The sequence below is a fragment of the Garra rufa genome, chromosome 3 (genome assembly GCF_049309525.1).
Source record: "Garra rufa chromosome 3, GarRuf1.0, whole genome shotgun sequence".
In the NCBI taxonomy this organism is placed as follows: Eukaryota; Metazoa; Chordata; class Actinopteri; order Cypriniformes; family Cyprinidae; genus Garra; species Garra rufa.
The window spans coordinates 40,212,387-40,229,966 of NC_133363.1; the positions used below are offsets into that span (position 1 = coordinate 40,212,387).

Genomic DNA, 17,580 nt, shown 5'->3' on the forward strand with positions numbered 1-17,580 from the left:
CACAGCTGATTGGCCATAGTGTTCACATGCTCAACAGATATGACTGATTGGCTGCAATGATCAATCAGTCACATTCATATCTGTTAAGCATGTGAACCCTATGGCCAATCAGCAATGTTTAAAAATCGGCTCAACAGTGCTCAAATGTGAGCGGGAAATGGACATTTAAAAAATTCAGTAACGAAAGTACCAAACTCTGTACTTTTTGACAACTCTGGTAGCTTCTGACACAAGAACCCAGATATGCTTTGCCTTGTTTTGAAGCAGAAGATTTCAACAGAGAGGATGACTTGCAATTTTTTGCCCAGCCTTACTTATTTGAACCAGAATATACATATGGAGAGACAACTAAGAGAGACGTACGTTCTACATAAAAACGCTGGCTACTGCATCAGCAGCTCCACATGTGGTACTCTTATGAATGTATGACGGAGACTGACATGGAAGAGAAGAAATTGTTGAACAAAGTCATTATTTTTGTAGTTTTCAATTACAAAAAGTATACTTGTAGCTTCATAAAATTATGTCACATGGAATTTTTTAATGATGTCCTTACTAGCTTTCTGGGCCTTGAATGTGGTAGTTGCAGTGCTGTCTATGCAGGGTCAGGAAACTCTTGGATTTAATCAAAATATCTTAATTTGTGTTCTAAAGATGAACCAATGTCTTATGGGTTTGGAACGACATGATGGTGAGTAATAAATGTCAGAATTTTAATTTTTGGGTGAACTACCCCTTTAATGAAACATAGTCATAATCACTGGGGTAGGCATTTCAACATGGGAAGTCAGGGAGCGCAGGAAGCATAAACTCCCTATAGCAGTGCCTGAGCGGTGATGAAAAGCACCAGCAGAGAGGCCCTGTGGGTGTCTGGTCAGTTGACAGTGAGACAAAGTATGTGTAGCTGTTCGGCCCGGGAGAACAAGTGTGTTTGTGTATGGAACTGAAGCCCTTATCTCCAGCCTGTACTGACGCCATAGTCTTCCTGTCTCAAATCTCCTCCATTGATTTATTCTCTCCTCTCTGCCTCTCCACTCCTCGCTCTCTCTATTTCTTTTTCTCGATCTCTCACTTAATTCAGCTCACCCCGAGGAGCCCTGCTGGCCCCTGGAACGGTCTTCTCCCTTTTTCGTCCTCTTTCTCTGTCTCTCTCTCCTGGAGATTAGATGTGGTCTTTGTACCCACTGACGTAAACACCGGTTGGCACAGATGCACGCAAAGTCTATTACTGTTGACGGGACACGCCTGTCTCTGGTTATGCAGGTTTACTGATGAACGCAAACACTTGTAATCTTCATATCTCTCTGTCTGTGTTTGTGCATCTCTGTCTCTGTTTTTCTTTCTCTTTTTCCCCCGAAGCGTACTTGAATCTCAGCAGAGGTCCAGAGTCGTACACGTTTTTACCTGTGTTATTGTAATCATTTAGTCTTGTGTGCCACTGTGAAGATAATAGTTCTGAAATGACGAGGCACAAGATAACCTCATTTGCATCGACTGTGCTGCACAAATGCAAAGTGAATTGCACGCTAAGTGAAGTAAACTCTTTGTTTACTCGCACAAGTAAGAGTATGAGCTCTATCTCTCTCTATCGTCTAGAAGTTTATGGCCTGCTCCGTCGGCGCCAGGCGCTCTGAGACTAGACTAGACTACAATCAGCTACAGCAACAGAGTGGCCTGATCTCGCCGAGTTTCTCTCCCTTTCCTCTGTTTTTAGCCTACTTCCTTCCTCGGGTTCTCAGATATTCTCTTTTCGCTTGCAGAGCCAACAACAGGCATGCTTAAAAAGCACACTAAATGAATGGAAGGAGTCAGCTTTGCACAGCAGTGCAGACTGTTGTATATTCAAGGAGTAAATAATCTTTGAATTACATACTCCTTGGACATGCTGTTTAGCTACAGGAATTAAATTGAATATTGTGGGTTGTTGTATTGGTGTTCTTTTACTGAATCTGGATAAATGAAGACTTGCTCATACATACATACACTACCGCTCAAAAGTTTGGGATCAGTAAGATTTTTAATGCTTTTAAAATAAGACTTCTGCTCATCAAGGCTGCATTTATTTGATAAAAAATAATAATAATAATAATATTGTTAAATGTTAATGCAATTTAAAATAGTAGTTTTCTATTTTAATATACTTTAAAATAATTTATTCCTGTGATGCAAAGTTGAATTTTTAGCATCATTACTCCAGTAATCAGTGTCACATGATCCTTTAGAAATCATTCTAATATGCTGATTTATTATCAGTTTTGGAAACAGTTGTGCTGCTTTTATTTTGGAACCTGTGATACTTTTTTAGGATTCTTTGATAAAACGTTAAAAAGAACAGCATTTATTTAAAATCTATTAAAAAAATTATAAAACAATAAACACCTTGTTCAAAGTTTGGGGTCAATAAATGTTTTCTTTCTTTCTCTATTTGAAAGAAATTAATACTTTTATTCAGCAAGGATGTGTTAAATTGATAAAAAAAAAAGTGATGGTAAAAAAGACATGGTTAGAAAAGATTTCTATTTTTAATAAATGCTGCTCTTATTAACTTTTTATTCATCAAAGAATCCTGAAAAAAGTATCACAGGTTCCAAAAACATATATGTTTCCAACAGTGATAATATAAGTAATAAATCAGTATATTAGAATGATTTCTAATAAATCGTGTGACACTGAAGACTAGAGTAATGGCTGATGACAATTCAGCTTTGCATTACAGCAATAAATTATATTTGAAAGTATATTAAAATAATATTTCAATATTACTTTTGTATTTTTGATCAAATAAATGGAAATTCAATTAGCATAAGAGACTTTTTGACAACCTGCAGTGGTGTGTTTTCTTATGACCTCTTTATTTTATAATAACAATTAGTTCTGGTTTAGTTTCTACAGGTTACATTACATTACATTACGTTATGCCAGTAGGTGGCAGCAAATGACTGTCTTTAGGAGTGAGTCATTTGAATCATTCACTTGACTGATCAAAATCTCTGACTCATTTAGAAGCAAAACAAGTGACTTTATAAGAGAGTCATTTGAGTCATTTTATCAACCCATTGACTGTACCAATTAATTCAGGAACGAAACAATGATGCAGACCCACTGTGTTGTAGTTTTTTTTGTCGGAGCAAAATAACAAATAGCCATACAAATTGTCTAAAATGTACTTGATATTAACTTATTGTTTATTGAATGAAAGCAGATGTATTTATTAATCTTAGTTTATTAATTGTGTAACCAAAATTGAATTGAATGAATCCATATGAATCGAGTGGTTTAATCCATGTCTTGTGAAGAGATATTATGGCTGTATATGATAAACATGTTTAATTTAGGATTTTATTCACATATAGACACAAGCATAGACGGCATCACATATGGTAAACATGAAAGTTTGTGTATGCGTAATGCGAATGTGATGCATGAAAACCAGTGAGGTTTTCTTCTAGAATCTTTTAGCTTCTGTGTTTACCATGTGTGACGTGCTAGATGTCTAAAATTCAGATATAAATAAAGCTTAAATTATATAATATCTCGTCACAAGACTTGGATTAAACCACTTAATTCATATAGATTTGTTTTATATGAATCAACCTTTTTTTTAAAATAAAGGGGGACAGAAATCTTGTAGGTTCATTAAAAATATTATATAATATATGTATAAACTTTGTGTTTCTAAGATTAACAAAAAGTCTATGGGTATGAAACAATATAAGAAGGAGAAAATGATGACAGAATTTTCTTTTTTGAGGTTAACTATTCCTTTGAAATATTTATGGATTTGTCAATGTTAATATTGTCAGGTACAGAAAATATTTTGACAGTAAACATTTCCGAACAGTATAAATGCTGTAGCCATAATATGAAACTTTCCAGAGAAGTAAGAGAACTTAACATTCTGCTTTTGTTAAGGATATTCAGTTTTTTTTTCATATGCACATACTCCTGCCACGTAGAAGCATCACATTTACACAGCAGACATTCATTTAAGTCTCTGGCTGTCTCCTTGTCTTCACCATAAATGAGGTTTTCCTTGCCGAAACTCTGTTTTGACTGCCAGAACCTTCCACAGGAGACACTAATGTCTGTCTGTGGCTACGACTTCCTGCTACCATAGGCCACATTAGCAGTCAGAAATCACATGGCTTCTTCACATTGTCTGATTGTGAATTCAGTTGATTTGGAGATATTTTATCAACTCGTCTAATATTCAGTCTTTATCTGTTGAACTTCTGCCATCTGAATGTATTTTGACTTTGTTTTTGTCTCTAGAGCATTTGGCAGTATTCATGGAACTAGCGCCATCCAGTATGTAGTATGGACGCGAGGAAAGGCCTTAAGGGATGTGAGTGCTCTCTTTCTCTGTCTCCCACTGTCTCGCCGCTCTCCCTAAGGTCCATTAGGCATAAGGGGCTTGTTGACATGCTATTCCTGTTGGGTCTTGCTAGACCCCATCAACAAGACCACGTCTGTCCGGACTGGATGGACTGGGGTTATTTTGGGTGGTGGTTTGGTGCTGGTCTTTCTGTCTCTGCTCCAGACTTCTGCTGATAGACTATCTAAGAGACTTGATGGGAGTTGCTGCAATTATTAGCCTGACGCCAGGCTTACAACAGTTATCACCCCCGATGATAAGTGAAGGGAGAAAGCCCAAGGATTCTGCCACTGAAGTAGGAGTGGAAGAGCACTATGCAGTTTGCTCTCAATGCTGACATTTTGCAAAAAGGGTTTTCACCATTCTAATTGTCTGTTATGGAGGGTATATCATTTACCAGTGCAGAAGAAGAAAGCTTAATATCAAATGGGTTATTATATATTACAGTATATACACTTCATAAACAATCTGAAAAATATGAATGTTAATTATTTTACCAATATAAGAGAGATCATACAAAATGCATGTTATTTTTTATTTAGTACTGACCTGAATAAGATAATTCACATTAAATTTGTGTAGTCCACAAGAAAAAATAATAGTTGAATTTACAAAAATTACCCTGTTCAAAAGTTTTCATACACTTGATACCTTAATAATCCACAGCCGTGTTTTTTGTTTGTTTGTTTGTTTAGTGATATTTTGATCAGTTAATCAGTTAAACTGCCTGCTGTTCTTCAGAAAAATCCTTCACTTCCCACAAATCACAGCATTTTTGTGTATTTTGTGTATTTGAACCCTTTCCAACAATCTTTTCATACTGAGGACAAGTGAGGGACTCATATGCGACTATTACATTCAGGGTTAAAAAATGCTAGGTTTTTAGTTTTGACCCAGCTTTTGGATTAAATGTTTAACCCAGATTTCTGGGTAGTTTTATTTAACTCATCTATTGTTTAAAAAATACTGGCTGGCTTAAAATGAATCAAAAATAAAAAAAACAGACATATAATTACTAGAGGCATCAGTAATAATCAAAAGATGAACATTTATTAATAAGCAATTTAAAAATGCTTACTATTTAATGATTAATCAACTTAATAATAAATGTTCATTTATTGCACATATTATTAAATGTTCGTTTTCAACCTATTTTGGGTTAATTTTAAACAAGAAATATAGCAATTTTTAAGTAATAGTTGAGTAAAATATGACTACCCACAAGGCTGGGTTAAACATTTAACCCAACTGCTGGGTCAAAACAACCCAAACACTTAGCTTGTCCATATTTTACCCAGCTGGGTTGTTTTTAGCCCAGCATTTATAGAATGTACTAGTCCATGAACTACGCACAACAATTAAATAGTAGTATGGTAATACTACTACTAGTATTTCTATTATTTAAAAATAAAAAAATATAACTAAATAAATTAATTGATTTTTTCTTATTGTAACTAATGATTTTGCCACTTTGAGGAGTTAGATGCAATTGTGACCATGGACCACAAAACCAGTTGTAAGTAGCGTGGGTAGGCTATATTTAGCAACAGACAATGAAACAAAACATTGTATGGGTCAACATTATCAATTTTTCTTTTATGCCAAAATTCATTATTAAGTAAAGATCATGTTCAGTGAAGATATTTTGTAAATTTCCTGCCATAAATATTTCAAAACTTAATTTTTTATTAGTAATATGCATTGCTAAGAACTTCATCTGGACAACTTTAAAGGCGATTTTATCAATATTTTGATCTTTTTGCACCCTCAGATTTCAATTTTAAACAGTTCTCGGCCAAATATTGTCCTATTCTAACAAACCATACATCACTGGAAAGCTTTATTTATTTAGCTTTTTTTTTTAGATGATGTATAAATCTTATAACTGTTTTGTGCTCCAGGGTCTCAATTATTGTAGGTTACTACGTTTTTTTTTTTTTTTTTTTTGTGCACAACCGCAATCATTAAAGCAGTAACATTTTGTTATCATGAAATATCTTTTTCCCCCTGCACAATCTAAATCATTGCAGCAGTAACATTTTGGTGTTCTGTCGATGGCACACACACACACACACACACACACACACACACACACACACACACACACACACACAGGTACATGTTGCTTCTTTAAGAGTTCGGAAACTTGATACTGTGTTTGCGCAACAATCAGCGCGGCTCACAGCCGCCAAAGTGTCTAGACGAGCACATGATGGGAATCAACCAATGGCTCCACTGCTCTCCTCAGGGGCCCCGTGTGTGTGTGTATCTGAAGAAGAAAGAGAGTGAAACAGCGAAAGACCATCGAAGAATCCCATTAATCTCGCTCGAAACACGGACCGAAACCTCAAGACATCCCACGTCCGTCTATCCACCCGGAACGACCACTTTGCCGTCGCAACACAATCATTTTCTTCCGCGAGGAGCGTGGAGCATGAATAAGGATTATAGAGAGATCCATTCATGTGCTCGGCGTCATTAAACTGCTGCAGAAGGTTTGCTTGAAAAGGGGGCTCTTTCGGAGATTACCGAAGATATTTTTCTGCATATCGTGCATTTCGTGTTGTTCAACAAGAAGTTTCTCATTTTGTTGGGGAATGTTTACAGACTGGATGCACCGCTCTTCGCGTAGAGCACTATCATTATTATAGCCATCCATTTGCTACAGTGTTGATATATTGTAGCAGTGGAGTCTAATGTTGGGCTTTGCTCAGGCTCTGCTTGGCTGTGCATGTGAGCACAGATCATTGATGTCGGACAGCGAGCGCAGGAGCGTCTGGAGTCTCCGCGGTTCTGACCAAACATAGGAAAAACGGATGCAAACTGTTTAAATTGTCGTATGTTCAGGACGAGACGCACGGGTCTGGTTCGGCGACTCTGGAGAAGCCGTTTGGTCACCGCAGGTAAAGAAGGGGGCGATGGTGGTCCGGATGACTGGAGTGACAGCAACCCGGAGAAGATCCCCAGAACGGAATACGCACCGGGAAACAATGTGGACTCGTGTAGCAAACGCGTAGAGGAACGAGGGGAACCGGGGATCCTTATTGAACACGATGGACCCCTCAACGAGGGGAGCGAGGGCAGGACAGTAACGTGCTGTTTGTTTAGAGACCTCCCCAGAGGCAAAAACAGACTAGCTTGTCGCTTAGAACATAGGAATCACAACAACTATAGCAGTTTGACTGGCAGGGAACGGAAAAATGGTGCCGTGACCGAGCAAGAACTCAAGAAGTGCACTTATGCGTTCCTCAAAAAGTTGAAAGAGAAGTCTCTGGATGTTTTACTGGAAGCTGTGGAGTCCCAAGGCGGGATGCCCAGTGGATGTGTTCTGGTTTCACAGACTGAGGTGCGAATTGGAGGTCAGCTGGTGTCTCCACAGTACCTGCTGTGTCGACTCTTCCGCTGGCCAGACCTGCGGCTCTCCTCTCTCCTCAAACCGCTCTGTCACTGTCAGAGCTTCAGGGCAGAGGACAGCCAGACCCTCTGCTGCAACCCCCATCACTACAGTCGCGTCTGTGGACCAGTCAAGGATGGTAAGCAAACCTGTGATTGTTGGTAGTCAAGGCTATCATGACTTTGATGTTTGTTTGAAGTGTGTTTCAACCCTGCTGAAAAAGGCAGAACTTGTTTGCTGGTCTCAGTTGGTCTCCTAACCAATCTAGGCTGGTCTGTTTGATGCTTCTAGGGCACTTTTAGGAAGTCCACGTTTACCCAGGCCAGGAAACCATCTTAAACCACATAAGACCATTTTTATCTAGCTAAAACCATCTTAAATAGTACTACACTAATATAAATAGTAATATATTTTTAGAGGATGCACAAGCAAATTTCGTTGTATGGTACTACTGCACAATGACAATAAAAATCTACTACTACTACTACTACTAATATAAATGTGATTTTTACTAGAAGCGTGGGTGAATGATAGGGAGGGGAGCTGGACAGTGATACTCCTGTTCAGGAAGTGGAATTCCCAACTAGAATCCCTCTGGGATTCTCAATTTCTCTGCTCCCTCCCTATTCACAAAAAGCACTACCCTAACATTGTGTATATATGAACAGTTGTAGATAACTGTTCAATCAATTCAGCTCTTTTTCTTTGAAGATGGTCAAGAAAGAATACACACTTTTAACCGTAACATGCTGGTTTAGTGACTTCATGACCATTTATAAAAAAGTAAATGTCTAAAGCAGTATTGCAGAATTTGCACTGTAGTCCTACAAGAAACTTTGGTATGCATTCAAAATGTCAGTACAGTCCACTACACTACATGAAGGGTTTTGCATGAACTGTCTCCACCCGCTGTAATAATGTGATTCAGAACAGGTCACTTTTGATTGGATTCCATGCATTCTTGACACATGATAACACATTCATTGTCTTTTTGATGGATGCTCTTCTTCATCTGTAATTTCCATACCGGCTGGAACATTCTGATTTGCTGTAGAAATGCTGGGGAAGTCGTGCCAAACACTGTCGCAGTTTTAGATATCTAGGTCTAGGTCTGATCATACAGCTTTGAAAAGTCAAAGATGTGTTCAGTTTGAAAGGCATGCTCATTTAAAAGAAAACTCTAACTCAGTTCTCCCTATTTTCAGACACACCACCTCCTCCCTACTCCCATGTCTCCCCCTTACCAGAACACAAGCCACTGAGTAAGTAATTTTGTCTTCCTCAGTTAAAGTAAGCAAAGATTCCTTAAAATAAAGTAACCCGGTATGTCATGTTTTTTTAACAGCAGTCAAATGGAGAAAAGATTTAATGTTTTGTCTTGTCATTTTGCAGATTCTTCCCTCCCAATGCTGCCTTATATTGAAACCGAAGCCACGCATTCACTCAGTGGCATGTCACAGGACTATTCAGGTTGGTGTGCAAGTCTTTAATAAATTAATGCATTTAAAAGAGGAAAAAGAATGTTCAGTAACTACTGCCTTTGTTAAACCTATAACTGCTGTTCTTTTGAACATTTCTATTCATCAGAATCTGATAATATTTCAGTTTCTACAAAAATATTAAACAACACAATCAATTTCAGCGTTAATAATAATAATAATTAGCACCAACAGTAATGCTGCTGAAAATATAGCGTTGCCATCACAGGAATAAATGTAAAAATATTTTATTTTAAATGCGTAAAAATAATGTGAAGTATATAAATATAGAAAACAGTTTTCGCATATTGTAACAATATTTCACTATTACCTTTTTACTGTATTTTTGATTAAAAATGGCAGACTTTGTTAGCATAAGAAACCTCTTTCAAAAACAAACTCCAAACTTTTCTTTTTATAACATTAGTGTGTATACTGAATGTGATGCTTTGGTTTGGACCTGAGGTTGCTGGCTGTTGCAATTTGCTGTTGTCAAATGGTTAGCTTATCCATGCTATTTTTGTTAGCATATGGTCAGCTAAGCATTCCTCCCTCTATCATACATACATTCACCTCCAAACATAAACTCACAGTGCTTTTTTAATGGTTCTTGAAGCAGTAACGTTGTCTGAATGCAAGAGTTGGTTTTGTTGTTGCTTTCTTTCATTCTCTTTTGTTGCTGTAGTGCGGTTATGCAGCCATATGATTTATGGTTCTCTTGATTTAATCACTTCTGTTTTTAAAGATATTTTTAATATGATGAAAGCATGTGTTACATGCGTTTTCCCTGGAGAATAATTAACATAAAGGTTGACTTTCTCCAGTTTGAATATGATATACCAAAACTTCTTAGACGTCATCCACCAACTTTTCAGCACTGAGGCAAAATTAGATTACGAGCAACAATGGGCAGTTTTGTCAGGATGCTGACAGGGGGACTCGGGGCCTCCTGAGTTCTTATCTGCTGTGTGTGTCTCAGAGCTCTGAGGACAAGGAACAAGATCCTCTTTTGGTGTGTCACATACGTTCTTTCCTCCATTATTTTCATGTTGTTGCTTCCTGCTGAGTTTTGCAATGCAAGCCCTGGCACAGCCAGCCAGTCGCATTTTAAAATAAGGTTTAAATTACAGGCCTCGCTGTGGCTTCCCCTCTTCCTGACAGAGCGCAGGCCAACACGCAATTTAACTAATGAAATCCTGCCTGTCTCTGCAGAGATTCTTTGCAGATGTTGACAAAGAACGACTCTATCAATTGTTGAAAAAATGATTTGCCCCTGTTTTTTAAAGGACAAGCTTATTACGGCTTTTTAGATCTAGTTACTTTTTTGGGGTGATTTATTGTAATTGCGTTTATGCGTGATTGCATGTGTCTGCCTGCATATTTCTCTCAGTTTCTCCTCAGTATTGTGACAGGCAGAAATCATTTTGCTTTTTCATCCTGACACAAGCTGTTAGCTTCATCTTAGATAGAGATCAATATGCAGTCAATTCTCTTACCACAAATTCATCATCCAGAGGAATGAGCAACAAAATGACTTGCAAAACAGATACTTGTACAAATCTGTCCCCCAGTGCAAGGAAATGTGCATGTTATGTCACTAAAATTGAAGCATATGGGATTGTTCATCCATTAATGAAATTCTATCATCTTTTACGCACCCTCATGTCATTCCAAAGGAGTTATGTTTTGAAGGATGTTTTGTCCATGCAATATGCAGTCCAATTTTTATTTTTATTTTTTTTTAAAGAGAAGGAACATGTTTTAAACAAGGGTGAGTAAATGATAGAAGTTACATTTTGGAGTGAGTTGACCCGTTATTTTAGAACAAAGCTGTAGACGCACAGCTTACTTTTGGAGCCGAACAATTTCAACCGCGGCTATTGTTCTAGAGTTGTGAAAATACTGGAAGTGTTCTAGAGTTCTCTGGCAGTTCTCATCGTGGCATTTCCATTATCACCCCTCTAAGCTCCCCCACCATTCACTGGCTCAGTGGAAGGGCCTAATATGTGGAGGGAGATCTAATATTTGGCACAGCAGGACAGACAAGACTCCATCCTCTCCTTCCCCCCTCATTTTGTGGTGTTGGTTTAGGCTAGGCACACAAGCACCAAGAATGCTTTTGCAGGCACTAACAACTGTGCATGCAAAACAGAGTAAAGTATTAAAGTTTCTAAACATGAAAGTTCTTATACAATAGCATTGCTTGCAAAATTAAACTAGGCAGCAAATATATGATTTGCATGTCTTTACATTAAATCAAAGGAAGTTAAATGTGAAACTTAAACAATGAGGCACTCACAGATGAAAAGATCTTTTGCATTATTTTTCCAATGCATTTGATTTAAATCCAGGAAGTTTTATGCAAATCCTTATGAAAATGATATCCTTCCTTTTAGTTTTTACTTGCGTAGTTTTTTTTATGTATTTGAAAGCACACACTAAGTGAGCGGCCAGAGAATCTGAGATAATGATTGTGTATTTCCGTACCACTGCTTAAACAAAACTTACTTCATTAAAGGCCGGGACACACCAACCCGACGATAGGCCGTCTGGCCTCGTCGGGCAGTTGGTGGGCCTCGGTGAAGCGCGTCGGTTCGGTGTGTTCCGTACGTCAGCTCTCGTCGGCTTTCGTCGGGCTTGCGTCAGCCAAAGTTTGCCCGATTCGACATGTTGAATCGGCGTCAGGCTTGTCGGGGCTGTCTGGGAAAGAGAGCGCTCTGATTGGCTGTTCAGACATCAAATCAGAGCGCGTGGAGGACTTTAACGTGAAGTGACGTAATCCGCAAATTAACGAGTCAAGAGGGAACCGGCTTGCTGTCATCATTTCGCAATTTGCACAATTCGAAACCAACTATGGCTGTGTGGAACGAAGCTATTGAAGGCGAGCTGATCAATTTGATCCAAGACAGGCCAGCGCTGTACGACATAACGGAAAACGCTATGCAAACCGTGCGGCGGTTCTTCCGGGTTCTCTTCTTGGAATGAAAATATAGACTACTGCCATCTGCAGGTATGCCACTGTATATCTCCTCACGCATGCGCAGAAAGCACCTTCTAGTTTGTAGTCGGGTTTCGTCAGTTCGGTGTGTTCGAGCTCAGTTTAATTGCCCAGATGCCCGCAGACGCAGCCGACTAGAGGCGACAAAACGGTCGGCTTTCATTGGCGCTAGTTGGTTGGCGTCGGGTTGGTGTGTCTCGGCCTTAACAGTAGGGGTGTGCCAAAAAATCGGTTCAAAGAAAAATCTAGATTCTCATTTGCAACGATTCAGAATCGATCTGAAATGTCCAAGAATCGATTTAATAAATAAATAAAATCAGCTGGCTGTTCGCCTCCATTTTTGTAACTAGCCTATACTGGTCTGTACTGACGTCACCACGCAGCCGGTTTTTGAACGTAAGCGTGCGCCGCAAATCACTAAAACAAAGAGGAAGCAAATATGGATGAGAGGGAGATCCAATCATCCCCGTCTTCACTTAAAGCTAAAGTTTGGCGTCATTTCGTTTTTTACCGAATGCCTGGAAGCACTGCGCTGGACATGACACACACAGTGTGCAAGCTTTGCAAAACGAAGACCAAGTACTTCGGCAGCACAACAAATGCGCGTGCTCATATTACTAGGCATCACCCGGAGCTCAGCGACACGGAGCAGAGTCAGCCGCCAGCTGCAGACCAACGCACACTGCAGTGCTTCACGAAACTCCCTGCCAACTCCGAGCGAGCAAAAAACAAAATTTTTGATAAAAGGCACTTCCCTGAGAATTGAACTTAATAAATGTGAAAAAGACACTTTAATGTCTCCGTTTGTCATTCTGTATAGCAAAGCAGATGAGAGTAGATCAAGATCAGAAACCCGATTAGAAATCATTATGAATAAAATCGAATCGTTTTGAATCGAAAATCTTTTTGAATCAAAAATCGATTTTGAATCGAATCGTGGCCTCAAGAATCGGAATCGAATTGAATCGTGAGATGGTAAAAGATTCCCACCCCTACTTAACAGTGTGTCCTCTGCTGTCTGTTTGGGCCAGAGAGGGTTGAGACTGAGCAGAATGAGGGCACAGGCCCAGGGCTTTAGATCTTCTCCCTCAATAGAGCCTGTGAAGCAAAATAATGCCATCAGTCTGTGTTTGAGTTAATCAGACTGGATAGGCTGGCGGCTGGGGGGTCAGGGGGTCGCGAGCCTTCACTGAGTGGTCAGAGAGCTGAATGCTGGCCCTCGGAGGGGGAGAGGGGGCCCTAGTCGGCCCCGCGCGGGGAGAGAGGAATGCTGAGGCAGGAGCGGGGGGTGTTAGAGTCAGAGATGACAGATTTGGGCCTGTTAGTGGGGGTCGTTACTTCTTCAGTTTCGAATCGTCTCCTGATAGGATTGGAGATTTAGAGAGTGCGTATGTGCTGTGGAACATCAAAAAGAATAAGGGAGCTGATATGAGAGCGGTCAAAACATTGACATTGCTTGTCACGACAGCACATTACTGTAGAAGCAAGCTTGCCGCTCAGACACTAGTGGCTTTTGGAAACACAAAACCTGATGTGACTGTTATTATTTATTTGTTTGTTTATTTAATAGGGGGAATGCACATTACTGAACACCAGCTTGTCTTGGATTATAATCATTCTTATCTAGTATTATAGTAATATCAACCACAATAATAATTGTTAACATCTTATTTGGTGTCCTTGTTACAAGTTACATGTACTTGCTATTATAAAAACAATTAATTATGAATAATTACATGCAAGTAGCACTAAGCCAAATCTTCAACCTAACCATATAGTAAATACATGTAGTTAATTAATATTGCTCAGTGCTTAAATGTATAATTACACTGTAACAAGGACACCTTAAAATAAAGTGTAACCTAATAATTGTTATATATTTTAAGTAATCAGCCTCAAATTTGGCTAAATAAATAAGAAAATAAATTAAATATTTTACTTTTTTTAATTAAATTTTAATATTTATTTGATTTATTTACAAAAAAACATTTAGCAAATTTTTTTTTGTTTAATAAGGAAAATACACATTAGTATATCATCATAATATAAACATGCCAGATGATAACATTTCTAAAATCATTGCTATCCAGTATTATAGTTATATTAACAGCAACAATAATAATGACAATTTATTATTATTTTTATTTATTTTTATTAGCCTCTAATTATATTATTAAAAAAACTAAATTATATATTGTGTATTATTTTACAATAAATATATTTTCAAAAATGTTTAACTAAATGGGAAAAAATGCTGTAGATAGCAACTCTTTTCTTTGAAAAAAGCCTGTAAAAGTATTGGTATCATAGGGTCCTATGATATCGATTTTATTTTTCTAAATTTGTTTTTGTGTGTGTGTGTGTGTGTGTGTGTGTGTGTGTGTGTGTGTGTGTGTGTGTGTGTGTGTGTGTGTGTGTGTGTGTGTGTGTGTGTGTGTGTGTGTGTGTGTGTGTGTGTGTTTAATTTTTGGATTTCATTTAAATTTTTCTAGACTGTTTTAATAGTTAAATAAAAAAATATTAAACAATAAAAGCATGTCTAATTAACTGAAATCATGAAACTTAAACAATTTACCAGCAATTTATTAGAAGTTGAACAAAAATTAAATTTTTAAGGCCCTATGAAATATTTTTTTCTCTCAAATTCAGTTTTATTTTTACCAAATTCAGTGATTTCCATTAATTTTCTGGATTCTTTTTGAATAGTTTTATTAAATGTTAATAATCAAAATAATCAAAAGCATAATTGGTTGTTGTTATAAAAAAAATGTATTATTATTTTATTTATTTATTCAGAAATACTGTGTTTATATTTTTTTTCTGGTAAATATGAAGAGTTCAATTGCAAAAACGCATAACTCAGTTTTTATTAGTTTTCATAAATCATGTTTTTTTTTATTGTGTTGTCATGTTTTTATTATATTATTTAATCAAAACAACCCAACTGCAGTTTGGATATTACTTGGAATACATGAAAATGAAATGTAATGAAAAAAACATGATTTTGGAACATTTTTAAAATGTCCGCATTTTACAGTAAATTTCATTTTTATGACTAGTATTGTGTGTTTTGTGTACTTCAGTTTTATATGTTCTAAGTTTCTTACGTGTATTTGTTCACTCCACAGATGCCAGTATGTCTCCCTCCTCCCTGGCTCAGAATCACTGGTGTAACGTGGCATACTGGGAGCTTCGTACACGCGTAGGCCGCCTGTACCCAGTTCATGACGCCTCTCTTAGTATCTTCTATGACCTACCTCAGGGTACAGGCTTGTGCTTGGGCCTGCTCCCCCTCTCTCCGCGTTCCACCTCTGTCCAGCGCACCCGTGGCAAGATCGGACACGGCATCCTCCTCAGCAAAGAGCCAGATGGAGTTTGGGCCTACAACCGCAGTCAGCACCCTATTTTTGTGAATTCCCCGACTCTGGAACATCACCCCTACCTGAGTTTGACTGTGAGGAGAGTCATGCCAGGCTACTCCATAAAGGTTTTTGACTATGAGAAGTCGTGCCAAATTCAACCCCCCAGCGATTTGGTGCACATGGAAGGGCCGTACGACCCCAACAGTGTGAGGATCAGTTTTGCCAAGGGCTGGGGACCGTGCTACTCAAGACAGTTTATTACATCATGCCCATGCTGGTTAGAGATTTTACTGAACAACCACAGATAACGTATACACATGAACAAACGCAGACATATACAGTGCTCACTACAAACGCTCAGACACTCACAGCCACAATCCCAAATGTAATCTATCTAAATTTAATATAAAGTTTTATATAAACGTATTATATGGAATACTTGTAAATACTGAGTCATTTTTACAACATAATTATTTATGTATGGTGCAATGTCTTTATGGATGGACAGAGGAAATAAAAACAAAAGAAATGCACTTTGGAATTCTGTGTGAATTTTACATTGATACATAACATTGAGATATATATATATATACACACTACCAGTCAAAAGTTTTTGAACAGTAAATTTTTTTTTTTTTTTAAAGAAGTCTCTTCTGCTCATCAAGACTGCATTTGCTTAATCAAAAATACAGAAAAAACTGTAATGTTGTGAAATATTGTTACAGCTTAAAGTAATGGTTTTCTATTTTAACATATTTTCAAATGTATTTTTTTCCTGTGATGCAAAGCTGAATTTTTATCAGCCATTACTCCTGTCTTTAGTGTCACATGATCCTTCAGAAATCATTCTAATATGCTGATTTATCACTTTTAAACAGTTGGAAACAGTTTTGCTGCTTAATAATTTTTTGGAACCTGTGATGTTTTTTTTTTTTTTTTGGATTATTTAATGAATAAAAGGTTAATTTAATTTATTCAAAATTAAGATCTTTTCTAACAATGTAAGTCTTTGCTATCACTTTTTGTCAGTTTGACACATCCTTGCTGAATAAAAGTATGAAAAAAGAGAAAAAAATACTGACCACAAACTTTTGTTACAAAAGATTTCTATTTTAAATAAAAGTTCTTTTAAACTTTTCATTAAAGATACCTGAAAAATATATATATTAAGCAGCACAAATGTTTTCAACAGTGATTTTTGAAGGATCATGTGACACTGTAGACTGGAGTAATGATGCTGAAAATTCAGCTTTGCATCACAGGAATAAATTACATTTTAAAATATATTTATACAGAAAACAGTTATTTTTACAATATTTAAATTTTTTTTCCTGGATTTTTGATGAAATAAATAAATATAAATAAGAATAATGTTACTTTTATTCAACCAGCACATTTTTTTTTATTTAGAAATGACACACAAGGCATCATTGTGGAATATTTTTTACTCATCTTTTATTTACATTTGAACAAAAAGTGGCATGTCCAAAATTATTCATACCCTTCTCAATAATCAATAGAAAGGCCTTTATTGGCTATTACAGCAATCAAATGCTTCCTATAATTGCTGACCAGCTTTGTGCATGTCTCCACTGGTATTTTTGCCCATTCATCTTTAGCGAAGAGCTCCAACTCTTTCAGGTTGGAGGGTCTCCTTGCCATCACCCTGATCTTTAGCTCCCTCCACAGATTCTCAATTGGATTTAAGTCAGGACTCTGGCTGGGCCACTGCAAAACGTTAATGTTTTTGTCAAGTCAAGTCAAGTCACCTTTATTTATATAGCGCTTTTAACAATACAGATTGTGTCAAAGCAACTGCACAGTATTTAAACAGAACAATAGTGTGTAAGTAACGCATTATTGAAGATAATCAATTTTCAGTTAAAGGCAGTTCATCAATGAATTCAGTGATATCATCGTCAGTTCAGTTCAAATAGTATACGATATCGCTGGAAAGTTATTTTTTTTGGGCT

At 37.4% G+C, this 17,580-nt stretch overlaps 1 protein-coding gene across 1 annotated transcript; it reads left to right on the forward strand.

The window, feature by feature from the left end:
* Positions 1-6,604: 6,604 nt before the first annotated feature.
* On the forward strand, positions 6,605-16,140 carry smad6a (SMAD family member 6a). Its single transcript, XM_073836146.1, has 4 exons — positions 6,605-7,908; positions 8,975-9,031; positions 9,162-9,239; positions 15,374-16,140. Exons 1-4 carry the CDS (start codon positions 7,215-7,217, stop codon positions 15,913-15,915), a joined length of 1,371 nt encoding a protein of 456 aa, XP_073692247.1. The 5' UTR covers positions 6,605-7,214; the 3' UTR covers positions 15,916-16,140.
* Positions 16,141-17,580: the final 1,440 nt, after the last annotated feature.